The sequence below is a fragment of the Hyaena hyaena genome, unplaced genomic scaffold (assembly GCF_003009895.1).
Source record: "Hyaena hyaena isolate Hyena2069 unplaced genomic scaffold, ASM300989v1 scaffold_11, whole genome shotgun sequence".
Taxonomy (NCBI): domain Eukaryota; kingdom Metazoa; phylum Chordata; class Mammalia; order Carnivora; family Hyaenidae; genus Hyaena; species Hyaena hyaena.
The window spans coordinates 50421-72254 of NW_024080643.1; the positions used below are offsets into that span (position 1 = coordinate 50421).

The 21834-nt window shown below is 38.4% G+C and overlaps 1 protein-coding gene across 1 annotated transcript in view; it reads right to left on the reverse strand.

Annotated features, from left to right (window-relative positions):
- USPL1 (ubiquitin specific peptidase like 1) overlaps positions 1–21834 on the reverse strand; it is a 37077-nt gene that overhangs the window by 6606 nt on the left and 8637 nt on the right. The window contains exons 4-7 of the mRNA XM_039255213.1: positions 17809–18445; positions 13264–13377; positions 7931–8060; positions 3730–3855 (exon numbers count right to left, since the gene is read on the reverse strand). Coding sequence (XP_039111144.1) covers positions 3730–3855; positions 7931–8060; positions 13264–13377; positions 17809–18445 — 1007 coding nt within the window. The remainder of the gene's footprint in view (positions 1–3729; positions 3856–7930; positions 8061–13263; positions 13378–17808; positions 18446–21834) is intronic.

Consider the following 21834-nt stretch of genomic DNA (forward strand, 5'->3'; position numbering starts at 1 on the left):
AATGTAATATAATAATTCATATTTTAGAAAATGCAAATTTAGCAATGTGCATATATATTTCTGAACTGTAATAACAGGCTTTAGGCAAAAAAAAATCTGCAAATATAATTTTTAAACCTCATTACAATTTAGATCTAATTACATCACTGAATTATTTCATCTTTTAGAGTCTATGACAAAAAATAAGGCACGCCTGAGTGGTTCAGTTGCTTAAGTGCCAACTTTGGCCCAGGTCATGATCTCATGGTTTGTGAGTTTGAACCCCACGTTGGGCTCTGTGCTGACAGGTCATAGCCCGGAGCCTGCTTCAGATTCTGGGTCTCCTTCATTAAAAAAAATTGAAAAAGAAAAAAATGAGTAAAAACAGGTATAATTAAAAAATGAGAGTTGGGGGGTGCCTGAGTACCTCAATCAGTTAAAGAGTCCAACTCCGGATTTTGGCTCAGGTCATGATCTCATGGTTCGTGAGTTCGAGCCCCATGTCAAGCTCTACGCTCACCAGCATGGAGCCTGCTTTGAATTCTCTCTCTCCCACTCTCTGCACATCTCTCACTCATGCACACAGGCACTCTCTCTCTCAAAGTATACTTAAAAAGAAAACCCATAATTTTAACTATTTTATATATCAGTACTCCACCCAAACTTTTGTAGAGAATGGTTCAGTTTATCTGTCTGGACAAGAAAGTCTCAAAGTCACTGTATTTTAATGATACTTTAATAAGCTCTACAAGCAGAGAACAGAAACCTCTAATCCTTTTCCTATCACTCCCCTTTTTCTTTTAAAAAGTTGTTTTAAAAGAAAATCTGTTAAAACTGAAGTTTAAATAAATAAGCTTTTCAAATTACAATCCAGGGTAGTGTGTGACTTAGACTCCTCGTAATGAGGTTCGTTTCAAGAGTCTGTAAAGTAAAATTAAATCAGCTTCTAAGTTGGTGCTCACATCACCATGCTCTGAATAGAATTCCTAAACAATCTACTTAAAGTAGCAGATCTGGACTTGCTAGATCATCTTATTTATCAATGGACTCTTTTTCTAATGGTAACATATCAGAGTGTGGATCACCTGAGATAAGGTGTTCAGGGAACTCACAACACTATTAGTTTTTAGAATGCTGGCTGTCAGGTTGAATTACGCATAATAGCAATAATTACTATTACAAGATCTAATTACTTTTAAGTTATCCTTAAAAACTATTAAAATTGTTCCTAGATTCCATTAGACAACAAATTTTGATTTGTTGAATCTTGCTGAATGTGAATTTCAGGGGCACCTGGGTGGCTCAGTCGGTTAAGTGTCCGACTTTGACTCAGGTCATGATCTCACAGCTCCTGAGCTCAAGCCTCGCACCAGCTGACAGCTCAGAGCCTAGAGCCTGCTTCAGATTCTCTGTCTCCCTCTCTCTCTCTTTGCCCTTGCCCCACTCATGCTCTGTGTCTCAAAAAATAAACATACATTTAAAAAAATTAGAAAAGAATATAAATTTCAAAGGAAAAAAACTACAGAGGACTTCATAAAGATCCTGTCATTTAAAATTTAAGTGAAATTTTACACACTAGTTCAATTTACTTTTGAATACAGTAAACGCGCAAATTATAAATTCGGCTTATAAACTGGCCCATTAGAACTCTAAACACATTTCACATTGAAACACTTATATTAGATACATTTCTGGATCAGAGCCTGAATCTCTAATATAAGTAAAGCAATTTATTTGTATAATTAAAAATTGTATGTTCCAATGTGTCCAATTAGCAGATCAAACAAATAGGACTAAAAGCTTATCTTCAATGCTGGGGAATGAGAAAAAGCAGGTGTAAGTGTCAGATGAAATGACATACTCCAGGCAACCTCAAGCAATCCAGCGGTCTAGTACAGAATGGCAGATACCCACACCCTGCTGCCTTCCACCTCCTCCTCAGCAAGGAAGGACAGGGCGTGAACAAAAAAGACTCCCACAACACTTCAATTTCCAAGTTTGAAACCCCAGACAACCAAGACAGACTGTGGACTTCCCGTTAAAGTAGTTCCTCTTCTTTTCCATTCATATGCTATCAAATGATAGTAAATAGGGGGGGAAAAAGGTAAGAAACCAAGAGGACCGAGAGGGGGAAGGAGACATGAGCAAAGAAGAAAACAACAAATACTCCGAAGGCAAAAAGCAAAGGGAAACAGAAAGTGGTACCTCAACAGAATGGATGAAGGGGGCCCTGAGTGCTGTGGAGTGGGCACACTGATGAGAAAAGCGTATACACCTCACAGAACCCCTGAAAGACTCAACACGGATGGGGGATGGGGAACAGATACTGAAGAATGAGGGGTAAGGCCCTGGGCTAACAACTAGGGGAGTGACAGGGAGAGTGTATACAGAGCTCCCGTGCACCAGGTTCAGAGAGGAACCAGTACAGACCGGAACACTGGAGCATAAGATGAAAGGTGGCAGAAGAAAGGTTTCTAGAAAAAATGCTGGGGAGGATTCCAAAATTGTGAGACATTTAAGTATTTAGAAAAATCTATCAATGGGTGTTCTAAGAATTTGGAAAAATTTCACAATACATTATGTAAACAAAGCAAATAAAAACACAAGGAAATGAATAATTCCAGGAAAACTTAGGGGTTATAAAAGAAATGAAATACAACTATGTATACTGTTTGGCTCGAGAAGGAATATTCGTATATTTATAATAATAAAATAGGGAGTACAGATTTAATAAAAATTGTTATCATGCTGGAAGGACAGGGAGTTTATAAACAGATGGAGCCCAGTAACTGATGCAGGAGCCCTACCTAGTCCTCCACTACTATAAAAGGAGAAGCCTGCATAAAGGTAGAATAAGCATACTGTTCTGAAATGTCAAAGTAAATACTGCTTTACAGGAGTAAAGTGGATGCTTAGAGGAGAGGAGGCAGGAGGGGCACTGCTCTCTTTTCTTCTAGGTCTTGGCACTATTAGATTAACCAAGAACTTCTGACTTGGATGAAAACAACTCTTTAGGAAAGATTTGAGGGATTTCCTGGCACATCCAAAGGTGTGAGAAAAGGTAAGAAAAGGTTAATGCCCCTGGTTCTTTATGATATCACATCACCCCTCCAGACACCTCCTTACTGAGGATGACTAGACACAAAGGTCAGAGGTTGGATGCGTGTGTGAGTGTATTAACAGAGGAGAAACAAGCTGACTATCATTTTAGGACCTGTGAGCTTAAAATATGGGGCATCTGGTGGCATTCTGACCAGTGGTCCCGCTGTGGGCAAATAGAAAAGCTGGCAAAATATAATAAAAACATATCTGCTCGAAGGCAGCAGAAAGTTTACAAGGGGATGAAGAATTAGCAGGCTGAGGTCTGGGAGAAGCTGGGAACGCAGACAGATGAGCCTGTGGTTCACCTCTGAGTCCTCTTAGCTCCTGAAATCAGATTAAGGAAACCCCAGAGTTCTCATGACTCCAGGCACTTGGCAGAGGAGACAAAAACTGAAGGCTAATATCCTTAAAGGACAAACAAGGCAAAAGACAGAAAGGCTCCAGTAGAGTGGGGTCAGTCACGCTGAGACAGGTGCAGCAGTACCCTGCCTGGGAGCTTGCTTACAGCCAGAGTTCTTGATAGACAGACATTCTGGCAATTCCTAGAACTCAAACTTCTGAAAAACAGGTTGTGGTCATCAGTTTCAATTCTACACGTTAAGTCCACCTTCATTTTGTTCTAAAAATAGTAAGACAATTTTAACTCACTTTTCCAGTACCATTTTTCTTATCTGTGACTTATTGCTGCAATTGTTACATGGACCAAAATGGGCAGCATTAAGTGGGTGCCACTCAGGGATGACATTTGTAAAGGTGACCAGATTCTTCATGTATCTGTAATAAAGAAGACATATAACTTAAACTTAAATTCATTTATATTAATTTAAATCAATGCCTAAACCTTCATTTATTTATTCATACTTTCCTATTCCCCCATATCACATGAGAAATTAATATGCCAGTGTTCCTCCCAAGCCCTAGTAAACCGCTCTGTGAAGTCTCTCCACAATAACCACCTAGATTTTTTCAGCTGTGAGATGAAGCAAATGTTACAGGCAGGGCTTCTCGAGAACAATACTGACATTCTGCACTGGGTATTTCTTTGCTGTGAGGCATCTGTCTCGTGCACTGGGGATGTTTTAACATCATCCCTGGCCTCTACCCACTAGATGCCAGTAACAGCCTCCAAGTGTAGCAACCACTAGCTCCAAACACTGCCAACGGTCCCATGAGGTACAAAGCAGCCCTCAGCTGAGAACCACCGTTTCCAAATGTATTAAGAGCTCACCCCTTACCTACAAAATGCACAATCCGGCTATCCATATTGACAACCAAAAAGGAAAAAAGGCAGATCCAAACATATAATCATGAACACATGCAACTTAATTTTCCCGATGTTTAAAAAATTAGAATGTCAGTTGTGAAAGAATTTTGTTTTCACAGGTACAGAAGTTCCAAATTTGCACTTTAGTCAAATACCTGATAGCAAGAGGCATCTATAATGATCTTTAAAGATGTACACTACCTCTCAATTGATTCACTTTAATAAAAATACCTTTAAAAGAGCAATTGATTACCTGAAAGATGCTATTTTTTTCCTAAACAGTAACAACAAATCTTGACCAATCGTTAAGTGGGATGAGCACAGGCTATTACAAATACAGCAGTGCTCAGGGAAGCTAACATTTTTTTTTTTTTTTAAATGTTTTATTTATTTCTAGGAGAGAGAGAGACAGCGTGAGCAGGGGAGGGTCAGAGAGAGAGGGAGCCACAGACTGAAACAGGCTCCAGGCTCTGAGCTGGCAGTCAGCACAGAGCCCGACGCGGGGCTCGAACCCACGAACCGCGAGATCATGACCTAAGCGAAAGTCGGACGCTTAACCGACTAAGCCACCCAGGCGCCCCGGGAAGCTAACATTTTTAAAAGCAAGCAGCATAAAGTTATCAACAAAATGGAATGACTTACTTCTAGTAAATTCTTAATTCTCACAGATGACTGTTAAGTAAAGGCGCCTATTTTTTAGTCTCTAAAAGAGACTTGCCTCTGCAAATAAATGTTCCTGTTCCACATGACAGCTAACATTTTTGAGCACTTACTATGCATGCGTGTGGCAGGGAGCTGGGCTAAGTGCTCCTCTCCCAAACCACCCTAAAGCAGCAGATACTACTCTTATCCCCATTTTACAGATGAGGAAAGTGAAATACAGACTACATATCAGATGATAAGTGACAGGCTTGAGATTTTAATCCAAGGAGTCTGACTCCAAAGACTATGTAAATAACTGCCTCCAGAATATAAATCAAGTAAAAGATCCTAAGCTGGCACAAAAAAAGCAGCACAAAACCAGATGAGTTTGCTGGATATTCTCACATTAGATTCAGTGGAAATAGTTTTAAATTATGATATATTAAGATGTATTTAATGAAATGCCACTTAATTTTAGATTTTCCTCTAGAACTACTTATTTTTAGAACAAAGGAATTAAAAAAAAAGAAAACACCACCAGAAAACAGCAAACTCAAATGGCCAGTGGCTTCTTTCCCCTGAGCCCTCTGAGTCTTTTTAACACACCTCCAAAATGCACTGTCTTCAAAGTAATCAAAGTAACTTAATCTAGCCCCCAGATCAAAATAATTACTAAGTCACTGGCCCTTAAATATGTGTTTATATATTATCTCCCTAACTAACTAGTCTGAATTTGGCCAGGATAAAGATTATTTCTGTTGAGTTCCTGGCACATAAAATACACTCAATGAAAAGCGGTCAAACAACTCAGATGTAGATTTTGGAAAAGCTGTAATTAAGGTGATTTTAATCATTGAGCTTGTTTGTAATACTTATAATCCAGGTGGTGATCAGGGAGTATACTACAGTGAGCAGGAAATTCTGAGGCCAGAAAATGTAAGCCTGAGTTTTGCCATTTACTACTGTGTCACCTTGGGTGTCTATTTATCCCTTTCAACGTTCAGTATCCACATCTGTCAAATGAGGAGAAAAATTAGATAATTTATATAAACCAGTGATAGAAGACCAGGAAATAGATACTTGTTCTTATACTCATTATAGAAAATTATTTAAGTCCTAGGTGTGAGTGAAATGCTCATTCTTACTGTTTTACTACTTTTGAGCCAACTGGTAAAAAAAAAAAACAAATGTCTTCTGGTTCTATTGTTTGCATTCCCTAGAACATTCTCTCAGACTTGACTCTCTTCGATTCTTAATACCAAAAATGATCTGAATTTAGATAATGAATATCTAAACAATAGTTTTCTCTCACATTTTTATTTAATAATTTTAAATCTATTTAATTTTAAATATTTTGTTTAATAATTTAACTCCAAATTTTCTAATTTGCTAGTAGTGGGTGAGTTTAAGAAAAGAGGGAAGTATTGATCTCTATTACAGTAATTTGAATAAATGACCAACAGAACCAATTTGGTAACTGCCAGTCAGCAACTTTCTCATGTATGGACAAAGTGAAGGTATCATGTGTGATGAAAACGTTCTCTGACTCCTCTTCCCAAACCAACTTTCTCTTCTTGTTATGTGGTCGGTGTATGGAAGCAAAAGAAATGGTCGGCTGCTTTCTTCTCCATGGTTCCTCTCAAGTCCCAATCTCAGGGCATAAAATGACTTTGTGTCAATTATGAGCCTTCAAATCCTCACCCGGGGCATCAGGGAAGTGGGAAGTAGGCTGAGACCATTCATATGCAAGAGGATTTGGTGGTGGCTGGTCTTTCATGGAGGAATGGAAGGGCCTAAGTTCTTCCCAGAACTACCGCCGACTCCCAGAGCCTCAATCAGTTTCTAGTTGCTAACAGAGGAGCAAACAAAACACATAACATTTCAAGGAATTCTAAGAAGTATTCTACCTCAGCAGGGAATCCAGAGTGGGGGTTGTGGGGGAATATACTTCTCTTCCCATTTGTCCCCACTTAAGAAAACTACTAGTATGGGCGCCTGGGTGGCTCAGTTGGTTAAGCGTCCAACTTCGGCTCAGGTCATGACCTCACAGTTTGTGGGTTCGAGCCCCACGTCGGGCTCTGTGCTGACAGCTAGCTCAGAGCCTGGAGTCTGCTTCAGATTCTGTTGTCTCCCTCTCTCTCTGCCCCTCCCCTGCTCACGCTGGCTCTCTCTCTCTCTCTCAGAAATAAATAAAACATTAAAAAAATTTAAAAAAAAAAAAAGAAAAGAAAAAGAAAAAGAAAACTACTAGTAACCCAGCAAACCACGGTGTTTTACTCTTCCAGTTGAAAGCAGCAAGCCAATTGCAGTTTCTGTGGCTCAAATTTTTCTTGTTAATCTTAATGGTGGGGAAACTTCAAGATAGATAGGAAATCTTTTTTTTTTTTTTTTTAAATGTTTTATTTATTTCTAGGAGAGAGAGAGTGACAGCATGAGCAGGGGAGGGTCAGGGAGAGAGGGAGTCACAGACTGAAACAGGCTCCAGGCTCTGAGCTTGCAGTCAGCACAGAGCCCGACGCGGGGCTTGAACCCACGAACCGTGAGATCATGACCTAAGCGAAAGTCGGACGCTTAACTGACTAAGCCACCCAGGCGCCCCTAGGAAATCTTTTTTTAACATTTTTATTTATTTTTGAGAGACAGAGCAAGAGTGGAAAAGGGGCAGAGAGAGAGGGAGACACACAGAATCCGAAGCAGGCTCCAAGCTCTCTGCACAGAGCCCAAGGTGGGGCTTGAACCCATGAACGGTAAGTTTATGCATGACCTGAGCCGAACTCAGACGCTTAACCAACTGAGCCACCCACGCACCCCAGTAGGAAATTTTATTGAGGGCAGAAGGAACCTGGGAAACAGCAATGCTACAAATACTAGTTTTATTAAAATTCTATTACTCAGAACCATTTTCAATAGAATGAGTCCATTTTTAAAAAGAGAAAAACTAACCTGTTTTGATACTTGTGCCCACACTGTGAGCATTCAAAATTCCAAAAGAAAGAATACATGAAAAGCTTTTCAATGAGGGGTTCCATTTTTAAGAGCAGGGGAAGTGCAAACACTGGGCTTTCCATATCACCTGTAAAAAGAAAAGGGAAAATTATTGTTCATAATCGACTGAAAAAAGTAAACCCAAATTATTAACTATTATCTTTTCTCACTACATTCACAGTAAGATATATGTGAAAACATGAATATTTGACAGAGTAAGTTACTCACAGTTGGGCAAGGGAAAAGTTTTTAAAGCATTTTTCTAAAAATGTCTATCATAAAGATTTAATTATCACCTAAGTCCCTGTCTTTCATTTTTCTTGGTGGACACTTATGAAAACTTCTTAAGAAAGAAGACACAAAAGACCCATACTATCTCCTCAGAGCTGTTAACAGCTCTGAAATATTATAAAAACAAAACAGACACATATGGTTTGCCACAGATACTAAAAATAATATGTCTGGTGAAACATGGTAGAGTAATGGCAGAGGTGGACTAACCCATTAAAAAGCGATTTCTATTCCGCCCCTCTAGTTCTACGTGTGGAGGGCGTGACACACAGGGTTCAAGGGCTAGCCTCTAATCTCCCTGCTCTACATCTATCACTCTTCTTAAAATCTGTTAGTCTCATCTTTTGTCAATTAAAATTAAACTTCAATGACTTTAAGACTAGAGAAGATCTGAATTCTGCTGTCCTTAAACACTGAACAGTGAATCCGGTCCTCCAGTTTTGAGATTAGCAGGCAAATTAAATAGGAAGATTTACATTCTCCTCTTACACTTGTTCTACAGTTGGTTTCTTGCCTTCCTGTCCTCAGAGGAGCTTAGATGCTGCCATTCTGATCCAGCCCTAGAAACAATGGAGGCCTTCCCTTCCCTGGCTCCCCTGAGACACTCACTTCCATGGTCCAGTTCTTCCCCTGGCCTGGAGCTACAGCAGCCTGGAGCGTGGCCAGGAGGAGTCACCTTGGCAGGACACAAGCAAAGAGCAGTGGGTGTTACTGCCTAAGCACACTCTATACCAGTAGTTAACAAAGGCTATGTTAACAGTCACCTTTGTGGTATAGCCCCACTGCTATTTTTATAAAAATTTAAAAATCAAAAAAGAAGTTTTATAAACAGAAATAAATACAACACATGTAAACAACGTAAACAGGGCATAGTACAGCATGAGCTTGTAACAGTTACTAAATGCTTACTGTACTATAGCTAAATATTAATTGAAAGCAAATAATTTACATTTCTTAATAACAACATAGAATCTTTAAATCCAAAACTATATGAAGCTCTCAGTAAATCAAAATATCATGAGAAAAAAATCATAAAAGAGCTCAAAACACACTGTTAAACAAGTTATATGCATACAGACCATTTTAGATAACTTATATAGCTCCTAAATTAACCTTAATTATTTTTCTTTTGTTTACAACTCTTATGGGTATTAAGCATAAAGCATTTACTAGAGAACATGCAATACCAATTAATTCCAATTTTTATAACTTCCTGCTGAAATCAGTTAAGTGGTTTCTTTGCCCCTAGTATCTTCACCCCAACTCCTACCCAACTACCATTTTGCATATATCCCTAAAATACTATCATTTGCCAGGATACAAATCTTTCAGTGACCTTTTGCTGCCCAGCTAGCCAAATTTTCTCTTCTGCTCATTAATTGGTTGTCTTTTTTTTTTTTATTTTTTTTTATTTTTTATTTATTTCTGGGAGAGAGAGAGAGAGACAGCGTGAGCAAGGGAGGGTCAGAGAGAGAGGGAGTCACAGACCGAAACAGGCTCCAGGCTCTGAGCCGGCAGTCAGCACAGAGCCCGACGCGGGGCTCGAACCCACGAACCGCGAGATCATGACCCAAGCGAAAGTCGGACGCTTAACCGACTAAGCCACCCAGGCGCCCCTTGGTTGTCTTTTTTAAGAAATTGATGTACAGGAGTTCTTTAGAAGATAGCCAGGATATTATTTTTGTTCTATCTTTGCTCAGAGGTTTTAAACTTCAATGTAATCATATCTATTACTATTTTATGTATCTTATTTAAGAAATTCTTCTCCACTGAATGGAAAAATATTCACCTATAATTTTTCCCAAAGATTTAGAATTCTGCTTTTTCATGATAAGGTATTTTTTTTTCCCACTTAAAGCGTGCACACAAGTGCAAGTGGGGGAGGGGCAGAGAGAAGAGGGAGAGACAGAATCCCAAGCAGGCACTCCGCTGTCAGGGCAGAGCCCAATGTGGGGCTCCAACTCATGAACTGCGAGCTCATGAGCTGAGCCAAGCTACTCGGGCGTCCTTTAAGTCTTTAAATACGCTAAAGTTTCTTTCTGATGATAGTGTCAAGCAGGAATCCAACTTCCTCCCTGTCTCAGGAACAAATTGTCCCAGCACCATTTACTGGACAGCCTTTCCTTTCCCCACTTATCTATATCACCACCCCTGTCACACTATTAGGTAAGCAAAAGAGGAGGGTTTTCATCTGGACTCTATTCTATTCTACTGGTCTGTGTCCTTACCCTGGCACACAAGTCTCAAAGACTAAATTAATCTTTAAAATTGCATAAATACAGGGGCGCCTGGGTGGCTTAGTCAGTTAAGCGTCCGACTTTCGCTTGGGTCATGATCTCGCGGTTCGCGGGTTCGAGCCCCACGTCGGGCTCTGTGCTGACTGCCAGCTCAGAACCTGGAGCCTGTTTCAGTCTGTGACTCCCTCTCTCTCTGACCCTCCCCTGCCCCTGCTCACGCTCTCTCTCTCTCTCTCTCCTAGAAATAAATAAAACATTAAAAAAATTAAAAAAAAAAAAGAAAGAGAAAACTAAATTGAAGAGTACAGTTACCTTTGTGGGGAGGTAAGGAAGAACTGAACAGGAAAGAGTATACACGGGGCTTAACTCGTATTTGTAATGTCTTCTATTTCTTAAACTGCAGGGAGGGGGAATAGAGAGGATAGGCTACAATGTATTTTTTAAAAACAATAAAATGATACCATGGCTGATCTTAAAAAAAAATGTAACCAACATTCAGAGTCAGTACAGATTCTATTTCTCTTTCTTTAGGAATTTAAAATAGGCACTAAAGAATGAAGACACAAACATAGTATGATTTTAAAATACTATTTTTAAGTTTATTTTTATTTATTTAGCACAGATTAGATTTCACTGCTAAGATCTTAAGCTCTAACACAGCACCTAATACTGTTGAATGAGTAGTATGAACACAAATGAGTGAGGAATTTTATTGTATTAGAAGAGCTGGGGGCACCTGGGTGGCTCGGTTGGTTAAGCGTCCGACTTTGGCTCAGGTCATGATCTCATGGTTCGTGGGCTCGAGCCCCATGTCAGGCTGTGTGCTGACAGCTAGTTCAGAGCCTGGAGCCTGTTTCAGATTCTGTATCTCCCTCTCTCTCTGACCCTCCCGTGTTCATGCTGTCTCTCACTCTCTCAGAAATAAATAAAACATTTAAAAAAAGAAGAAGAGCTGTACGCATGCCCAATTGCTACGACTGCACAAAATAATAATTTAAAAATCCCTTCTCTGGGGGCACCTGGGTGGCTCAGCCATTGAGCATCTGACTTCAGCTCAGGTCATGATCTCACAGTTTGTGAGTTTGAGCCCCACATCGGGCTCTGTGCTTACAGCTCAGAGCCTAGAACCTGCTTCAAATTCTATGTCTCTCTCTCTCTCTGCCCCTCCCCTCATCTTCTGTCTCTCTCAAAAATAAACTTTAAAAAAAAAAAAAAAAGGTTTTTTAAATCCCTTACTCTGTCCCACAGAAAACCAGGCCCAAGGCAGCAGTGGAGCAAGATGTAACCCTGTTCCAGATACAGTTATCAGGGCTAAGAAAGGTGGTGATACAGACCTGGAGAGAAACCACTCTTGAATACAACTGGGAAGTGGAGTAGGAACCCTAAATAAAATATCTCACGTCACTCCGGGAGGGAAATGATACCTGCAAAATGTACCACAGGAGCCCCTCAGTCGACCCTCTGGTAATCTTACGGAAAAGGCTCCTTTGAAATGAGTATCCACCCAACAGATCAGTGGTTGGGGGTAAGAACAAGGACTGAAGGAGCCTTGAGAAAATTTTTAGGGTGACAGAACTGTTCTCTAACTTGATTGTGGTAATGGTTATACACACTGTATACATTTAAAAAGAGTTTAACTATATCTAAATTATACTTGGATAAAAAAAAAAAGAATATTTATCATATCTGAGATCCTACCTGACTATAAGTTACAATAGCCCTTTAGACTTAAAGGAGACAATGCCAAAGATTTGGCATATAGAAATTTAGTTTATTATTTTAGGAACAGAGTAAACATATAGGTAGAAGCTCATGCAAAACAAAATAATAAAACTAGGGGGACAGAATTGTGGGACAAAGATACTACCATGCAAAAAAGACTGCTTCCATATATAGTATCTGAGTCCGATGAAATAAATTTTCTGAGAAAAAAATTTGAAGGCGCTGATATTTTATATAACTCAACATAGATAATATACTAATAGAGATATCCTGTATTCTTTGCTACCACACAATATTAGTAGAGGAGTCAATACAAGGATAAAGAGAAACAAAACAAAAAGAAAATACCCTTAAAAAAAATCACTACTGGCTGTTTTTTGCAATATCAAAAAAATTTAGAAGCCCTGGGACTCTAGCATTCCTAGCTCCACTCTGCTCCAATGCCAAAAGCCAAATCACAGAGAACAAAGCCAGTCTCATTATTGTGCCCTCTTTAAAAGAAAGCTTTCCCAAAAGCTCATCAGTATATTTCTTCTCACTTTCTATCAGTGAAAACTGTGTATGTCAACTCTTAAACCAATCACTGTCAAGGGAAGATGAATTACTATGGTTGGTTTTGGATCAGAGATTCTTAATGCTGTCCATCCTTAAGAATCACACGGGGCTTGTAAGCTCCATCCTTGACATTCTTATTTAATGGACTCAAGTACTTTTCAATTCCCTAGGTACTTTTTAATGCATAGCCAAGGCTGAAAACACAGAATTAGTCTACTGGAAGGAAATATTAGAAAAGCAACCACCTGGTTCTGAGAACTGCATCCACTTTCAAGGGGTAGGACAAAAGCCTGCATGTATATTTATATGGAACAGCTCTACCTCCCAATGATTTAACCAGCGGTAGGTTCCTAAATGAAACTCTACAGATTCTTTCTCCCTAGCATCTAATCACCCAAAGTAATAAAATAGTATTAGATTTCCTTACAATGTGAGGATTTCTTTATGGTAGATAAGTAGTATGGTTAATTTACACAAATTACTTACCTAATGTGCATCTAAGCTGAGGCTGAAGCCTAATGAAAATTTCATCTCTGACTTCATTCAGACAGGTCTCTATCTTTGCAAATATTTCTGAAGGAAGTTTTTTACAATCTCCATCTAGAAGTGAAATACAGATTATCAACCTCCCATCAATCTGTATCTTCCACAGAAAATTAAGACATTATCAAGAATGAAAGTTCATCAGAGTCAATACATTTTGCAGAGACAAAATGGAAAACACAAAATTTCCTTAATTCTTATTCCTCTGTGTTATACCATACATTGCCTTAATATTTCCTCAGCCCAGTATCATTAATACCTATTGCATGAGCAACATCTTTGTGCTTGAGTAAATCTCAGTGAAAGCTTTCCTCACCCAAATAATCACAGGCCTAGCAAGAGCTACGCTTTCAGATAGTCTGCCTATCTCTGAAACAGCTGATGCTATGTCTTTACTTGTGATTATTACTTATGCTAGAGACATCTAATCATTTTTTTTTTTTTTTTTGGGTACAACTTTTATTAAACTTAACCAGATCACAGGAGCAGATAAAAGTATAATTATTTCCCAAACTAATATTTGGTATAGCTCCCTCCTTCTCTTGTCTTTGTGGGGTTGCGGGCAGTGAAGGGGTCTTCAGTGTCAGCATGTTTATACAATTCTGCTTACTTAACGTTTATACATCCTGCTTACTTCACACAAATTTGCATCATTAAAAAATCTGTAGGCTAGTTATTACATTCCAACTGAACCACAGGTTTATTAACAATTTCTCTAGTGCTGGACATTTAAGTTGGTTATTTTTTCACTATTATAAACACTATCATGATAAACATCTTTTGGGCACATACTATCCATGTTTTTGTTCATTTCTTTGGGGTTAAAGTCTTCATAATGGAACTACTGTGACAGAAAACTATCTAAGATTAATAAGAAAACTATTTTGAATAAAAGCTACCATATGCATCTGAGTCTAGTTATTCTTAAGCTACAAAACATTTCACCAAAACCTCTTACAAATAATTCATACAGCCTGATCATACTCTGTTGATATATCTTACTATGAAAATATCTGGATTCCCCTATAATATGAAGTAAGCATTAACTGGAACTTTTATTTGACCATGCCAAAAAGAGAAGAGAAAACTTACAATTCAAAGTCAACTTAAACGTATTTACAACCATATTATACAAACTACAATTACTCTGTTAAAAAATTAGTATGACTGAACATATAAAATGAGTGAAGTAAAGAGAATTAAGAGTACACTTACTGTGATGAGCACTGAGTAACATAGAGAACTGGTGAATCATTATATTGTACACCCGAAACTAATATAACACTGAATGTAAATTACAGTGGAATTAAAAAAAAAAGAAACACAAAAAATAAAGTGGCTATGCTTTATAAAAAAATAAATATAATTAAAATTAATGCAAGTCAAAATTAGAATGGATGGAAATAAGCTCATCTGCTTCTGCAATAATCATCAACTGAACTGTCACCTAACTTAGTACTGGGGTTCCTACAATTATAGAAATTCAAAGAAAAAAACAAAAATGCTCGTGAAACACTGGATTTTAAAAATTATAAAAAATTCAATCCCAAAGAAACTCAAATTGAAAAAAACACTTATCTAACAAAATTATAACATTTAAAATGTTTATACCCAAAGGTGATCTAAGAGCGCTCTGGGATGTGTTCTTCTACGTTATAATAATGGAATTATATGCTAATATAACCCTTCTATAAAACCACTGAGAAAGATTTTTTATATTCACATTTTAATATCCCTTCTAGGATAAAATCAGCAGAGGATTCAAAGGATATATGAATGTTTGTCATGAAGATTATTCATAACTGAAAAACTAATGAGCAGTCTGAGTGGTCAGCAACAGGGGAACATACAAGACTTCTATATAAAAGACCGCATCACCAAAGTCATGTTGAAGAAACGTAAGGGTTCTTGCCCTACCAGAAAGCAAGACTTCAAAAAGCTGCCATTATTAAAACAGCGTGGCATCGGTGCAGGGATGGAAAAATGGTCAACAATGGGGAAACTGTGTATAAGCTTTATATAATAGATGGCATTAATCAAAAACAAGCTGAATAAAGGTGAGGATTCTTGGGAAAACAATGTGTAGGATTTATGTAAAAGACTGCATGATCAAAGCCAAGCTGAATAAAGGTAAGGATTCTGATACTTCCAGACAGCAAGACCTAAAAACCCAATAATTAAGAGTGTGATGCTGACACAGGGACAAAGTAACCAAGAAAACAGAACTGGGAGGAACAGTGGCACAAATAAATGGATGGCTATTGACAAAGGTGGACTGGCAGACAAACGGAGGAAAAAAGCAGAGCTAGGCAATGGGGGAAATAAGGGATCCTTATCACGCACAAAAGTTAACTTCGGCTGAATTAAAAATTCACTGTAGGGGTGCAAGGATGGTTCATTTGGTTAAGTGTCCTACTCTTGGCTTCAGCCCAGGTCATGATCTCAGACTGTGGGTTTGAATCCCCACATGGGGCTCTGTGCTGCTGGTGTGAGGCCTGCTTGGGATTCATTTTCCCTGTCTCTCTGCCCCTCCCCCGCTTGCACTCACTCACTCACTCATTGAAAAAAATTCGATGTCAACCACAAAACTTTCTCACTTTTCAGTGAAAATATAGATGAATAAGTTTCTGATCTTGGGAAAAGGAAAGACTCCTTTTAAATGCCATAAGTATTACAAGCCACAAAAGGAAAGATTAACAATTTCTGTACGTCAAAAGATATCTTTAGAAAAGTGAAAATACAAGATACAAACTGGGAGATTTAGCAACACATACCTGACAGAAAGATAACAAAAACCTATAGAAATCAAACAAGAACATGACAACAGAACAAATAGCGGTAAGACACAGGCGTTTCACAAGAGGGAACATATGATCAATTTAACACATAAAGAGCTATCCAAACCTTTAAAATTTGGGAAAGGCAGAGAGGTTGGTGGGGGGTGAGGGGACTAAGAAGTGATGAGCACTGGGTGATGTATGGACTGCTAAATCACTCTACTGTACACCTGAAAGTAACATAACACTGTGTTAACTCAAATTAAACTAATTTTGGGAAAGGCAAATCAAGACGACAACTCATTTTAAATCAAATAGTAAAATTCTCCAAGTGTGAAAATAACCAAGGCAGAATATATCGATCAGGAAGAAGGACCAGGAAGGAAGGAGGGAAGGAAGATCTCTTCTTACATGTTGCTAATGTATTGATTGGTACAACCACTTTGGAAAACAATTTGTCATTATCTTGTAAATCGGAACTCAGATTTGATTCCATTCCTATGGTATACTCAAGAGAAACTCTCTAGATGAGCCCAAGTATTTATAATGGCAAAAAACTCAATGACAGTTGAATTAATAAATATACTGATATATTTACAAAATGGAAATTTATAGGGGTGCCTGGGTGGCTCAGCTGGTTAAGCGTCTGACTTCAGCTCAGGTCATGACCTCACGGTTTGTGGGTTTGAGCCCCGCGTCAGGCTCTGTGCTGACAGCTAGCTCAGAGCCTGGAGTCTGCTTCGGATTCTATGTCTCCCTCTCTCTCTGACCCTCCCCTGCTCACGCTGTCTCTCTCTCAGTCTCAGAAATAAATAAAACATTAAAATTTTTTTTTTAATATTTACTTATTTGTGAGACAGAGAAAGACAGAGCATGAGCACGGGAGGGGCAGAGAGAGAGGGAGACACAGGATCCGAAACAGGCTCTGAGCTGTCAGCACAGAGCCCGATGTGGGGCTTGAACCCACGAACCGTGAGATCATGACCTGAGCCCAACCGACTGAGCCACCCAGGTGCCCCTAAAAAAATTTTTTTAAATGGAAATTTATAGCAATGAAAAATAATGAACTACCAATACAAGCAACTTCATAGATGAATCTTCATAAAAAGAAAAAAATGCCCTAGAAGACACACTGACATCATTTATATAATGTTCAAAACAAACTAAAGTAGGCAATACTGTTTAGTACCATAAACATATGTGAAAGAAAAAAATTGGAATGATAAAACATATCTACGAATAATTATTTCCCTTGGGGGAGACGGAAGATGAGAGGGGAAGAACATATAAATAGATTAAATAATTGGGAATATATTAATTCTTCTGGAGTTGGGAGGTGGGTTCATTGGTATCCCATTTTATAAGAAAAATATTATATATATCATTAATTGAGATTAGAGATTTTGGGGGAGCTGTGGGATAATGAGTGATCTGTTTTGTATCTTTTCCACATAGAGGAGACAAAACTGGACATCAACCACTGGAAAAGACAAAAGTATCTGAGTAGCTCAGTCAGCTGAGCATCCAACTTCAGCTCAGGCTATGATCTCAGGGTTTGTGAGTTCAAGTCCTGCACCAGGCTTTGTGCTGTCAGCACGGAGCCCACTTCGAATTCTCTGTTCCCTCTCTCTCTGCTCCTCCCCCACTCACTCTCTCAAAAATGGAAACATTTAAAAATAAATAAAAAGAGAAATTAAATATTATTACCAACCTTTCACTCCATCGAACTGACTGGTGTGCAGAAGCTTACTGGCTTGATTATACTTGGTAAACAACTGCCAGAACACAGATTCCTCCTTAGAACATAGGTCAGCCACAGTGTTTTTTAACTCTTCCAAGTGCACCAGTGCTGACAGAATACAATCTAACCAACAGAGAGCATTAGCATTTCTCCACTGGACGGATGAAGACTGGCAAAGTGATGTACATTTGCTCTCCAATGGCATTTCCAGTTCAAATGTGCTTCCTGCGTTGTGAGGGGAAACCCCTCCAGTTCCAGAAACATCAGCTGTAGTAGGAGCCTCTTCAGTAGCCTCATCAATAATGTCAGCCTCCAAACTCTCATTCTGTTCCAACGAGCCAGCTGTCCCGTCTGGGTGCTGTGGTCCACTGTGTGGTAAAGCAGGTGAGCTCAATAAGGTTTCACCATATGCTTCTCCATCGCGTTTGCTCTTCAAACCTTGCTCGCCATCAGTAACAGTGTGATTTTTAGTCTTTTTGGCATTTGCTAAAAGAGGTGAATCTTTATAGCTGGTTTCCAACTTTCTTTTTTGAGACTTATTGGGACCATCTTCCAAATCAGGAGAAATTAAGTTATTAAGTGATTTATAGCCCAAAGGGTAGATGCACTAGAAAGAAAATATAAAATGATAAAAACTACAAAAAAGTCAAATAAGCTCAAGTTTTATATTATAATTTATGTCATCAAACGTATGTATAAAAATTTAGCATTAGTACAATTTTATAAATCTAAACTTAAAGGAACTAGGAATTTAACCAATATTTTGGCTCCCTCAAAGTAATTTTCCCTAGTTAATTTGAACAATCAAAGGTTTAATCTGATCCACAGTAGAGTAAGCTAACGAGGAAAACATACAGTTTCTGCTTTAATAAAAAATCAAATGCTGAGTGAATTGACAAAATTTCAACAATTTAAAGAAACATTCTATGATGAATAGTATTCTTTTTGGGACAGGTACACTGCAAACATTAAAAACTGGAAAAGTATTTTCAAATAAAAAAGAGTTGCAGGACTAATTCCTGTATCTCTATTTTAGAGCTGAATATTAGGGGTCCCTGGGTGGCTCAGTCAGTTAAACATCTCTTGATTTCGGCTCAGGTCCATGATCTTGGGGTTCGAAGGATGAAACCCTACATGGGGCTCTGTGCTGTCTGCAGAGAGCCTGCTTGGGATTCTCTCTCTGCCCCTCTTCTGCTCGCACTCTCTCCAAATAATAAATATTAAAAAAAAAAACAACCTGAGTATTAATCTGAGAGCACATCAGCATATCAATTTTACATCTTTATTGGATCTAAGAGTCAAACTGGCAGATTTTTAACAACATCAAATATCACTATGTATTAACACAATTTCAGCCAAATATCAAAAGTGTAAACAAATCACTTAGTTTGAAAACTAGTAAAATATTTTAAAAGACAAATTCAAGAGATCTATATGCCTTCTTCTACATAAGCATGCTAACAGCTACCTTGGTGGCCTCATATGAACTAAAGAACTACCCATCCTGGTATTCATGCCCTGATAGATTCAGAGCCCCCCAACATACCACTCTGGGTTTAGGCATGTGACCAGCTTTGATGGGATGTTGGCAAGCATGCTATACATGGAAGCCTGGTTAAGTATGGGATCACTGGGCTAGTCCTTTTGGAGCCCTCCTTCTGGAACACTCTTTCTTAAAGAAGTCCTATCCATCACACTGTGAAGAGCCAAAGGAGCCCCATGGAGAGACCCTCATGGAAAAGAACTGGGATCCTGGCTGACTGCCTAAGCAGAGTTCCCTGTGGGCAAAGAGTACTAATGCCAGCCATGCAGACACTTCAGGTGTCCCAGCCAATAGCAGGTAAAGTGTTAAGAACTACCTGGGCAGCCCATAGAATCATGAGGAATAATAAGTAAAGCTTTAAAATTTTTTTAGTCACTAGGTTTTGAGCAACAGATACTGAAATGCATTAAACGCTTTTATTTGAAGTACAGCTGCTTCTATACAAGTGAACACTATTAACACTGTACTTATGACATTCTTTAGTTTAACAGGACAAGTTCTGGATTCTTCCGACTGTTACCAACTAGTAATGCACTCACCATCAACTAATAACTTGACTCTCAACTTTATACCTCGAGATTATTTCCTAAATCCTACGGTATGTCAGAAAAAAGAGAACACTTGAAAAGTGACAGCAATAACTATTCAGTTATAGACAGGTATATATCCAAAATCAATGAAAGCAGGACCTCAAAGAGATACTTGCATACCCTTATGCACTGCAGCATTACTCACAATACCTAGAGGTGGAAGCAACCCAAATGTCCACGAATGAACAAATGGATGAAGAAAATGTCCTATACACAGTGGACTACTACTCAGCCGTAAAAAGTAAAGGAATCTGTCACAGGCTACAATATGGATCAACACTGAGGACTAAGTAAAATAAGTCAGTCATGAAGACAAATATGGTATGATTCCACTTATATGAAACACCTAAAGTAGTCAAATTCATAGAGACTAAAAGTAGAATAGTGGCTGCCAAGGGGTGGGGAGAGGAAAAGGAGCAGTTGTCATTCTGTGCATACAGAATTTGAGTTTTTCAAGACAATAAAGTTCTAGGGGCGCCTGGGTGGCTTAGTCGGTTAAGCATCCGACTTTCGCTTAGGTCATGATCTCGCGGTTCGTGGGTTCGAGCCCCGCGTCGGGCTCTGTGCTGACTGCCAGCTCAGAGCCTGGAGCCTGTTTCAGTCTGTGACTCCCTCTCTCTCTGACCCTCCCCTGCTCACGCTCTCTCTCTCTCTCTCCTAGAAATAAATAAAACATTTAAAAAAAAAAAAAAAGACAATAAAGTTCTAGAGATCTGTTGCACAATAATGGGAATATAACTAATACTTCTGAACTGTACACTTAAAAATGATTAAGATGGTAAATTTCATTTTTTTTTACATTAGTAAAATTAAAAAATTTTTTTTCAACAAAACAAATTTAAAAATAAGAAATCTTAATTGATCTCATAGTTAAAAAATGGTGTGCACATCCCACCAGCACCCCTGCTTAACTAAAAGCAATAAACCATAGGGCACCAGGGTGGCTCAGTCAGTTAAGCCTCCAACCCTTGATTTTGGCTCAGGTCATGATCTCACCACTGTGAGACAGAGCATTGTGTCTGGCTCTGCATTGAGGGTGGAGACTGCTTGCTGCTTGGGATTCTCTCTCTCTCTCTGTCTCTCCTTCTGTCCCTTACCTGTTCCTGCTCTCTCTCAAAGTAAACAAATAAACTTAAATACAAAAAAACAAATAAACTTAACTTAAAAAAAAAAAATCAATAAACCATTAAGGGCCCTGAGGCTGCAAAATTTAGTGGCCTAGATGGTTTTGCCCCTGAATTATTTGCAAATATCTTAACTGACGTTTTCAATTTATAATTTGTAGTACAATCACAGCGCAAATTTAAAATATAATTTGTCCTTGCCCCAATCAATGCCCTTGGATTTTTATGTTTTATATCTCGACTTTAGTTCCTACCTTATTTACAATGAGCATATGCCATAGAAGTTTCTGGCTTGTCTTCAAAAACAGGGGAAAAAGTCCTAAAATGAAACACAGAGTACTAATTTCTCCATCTAGCCCAACCATGTAAGAGCATTTAAAATTTAATGCTACCTCTTTTGGTGATTATTTTGAGCAGCTTAAATACATTCCTGCTTTATTTCTATAAAACAGAAAAACATTGCACATTACCTTATATTTGAAAAATTACCTGTAAGGTATGGCCAGAAACAAGCTATAAAAACAATTTACAAAGATAGTAATAATTTATATTCATTTTACAAATAAAAAAAAGATGAGTTTTGATGGCTTAACACTAAGGGCTTAAAAGCCTTATAAATTTCATGTTGAAAAAAAATTAAATAAATGTTCCAATAAAAGACTAAATAATGGAATAATCAAAAAAGAGAGAAAAGGTAAGTCAAAACTCCCTACAGTTTCAAAAACTTGAGCTTCTTTCT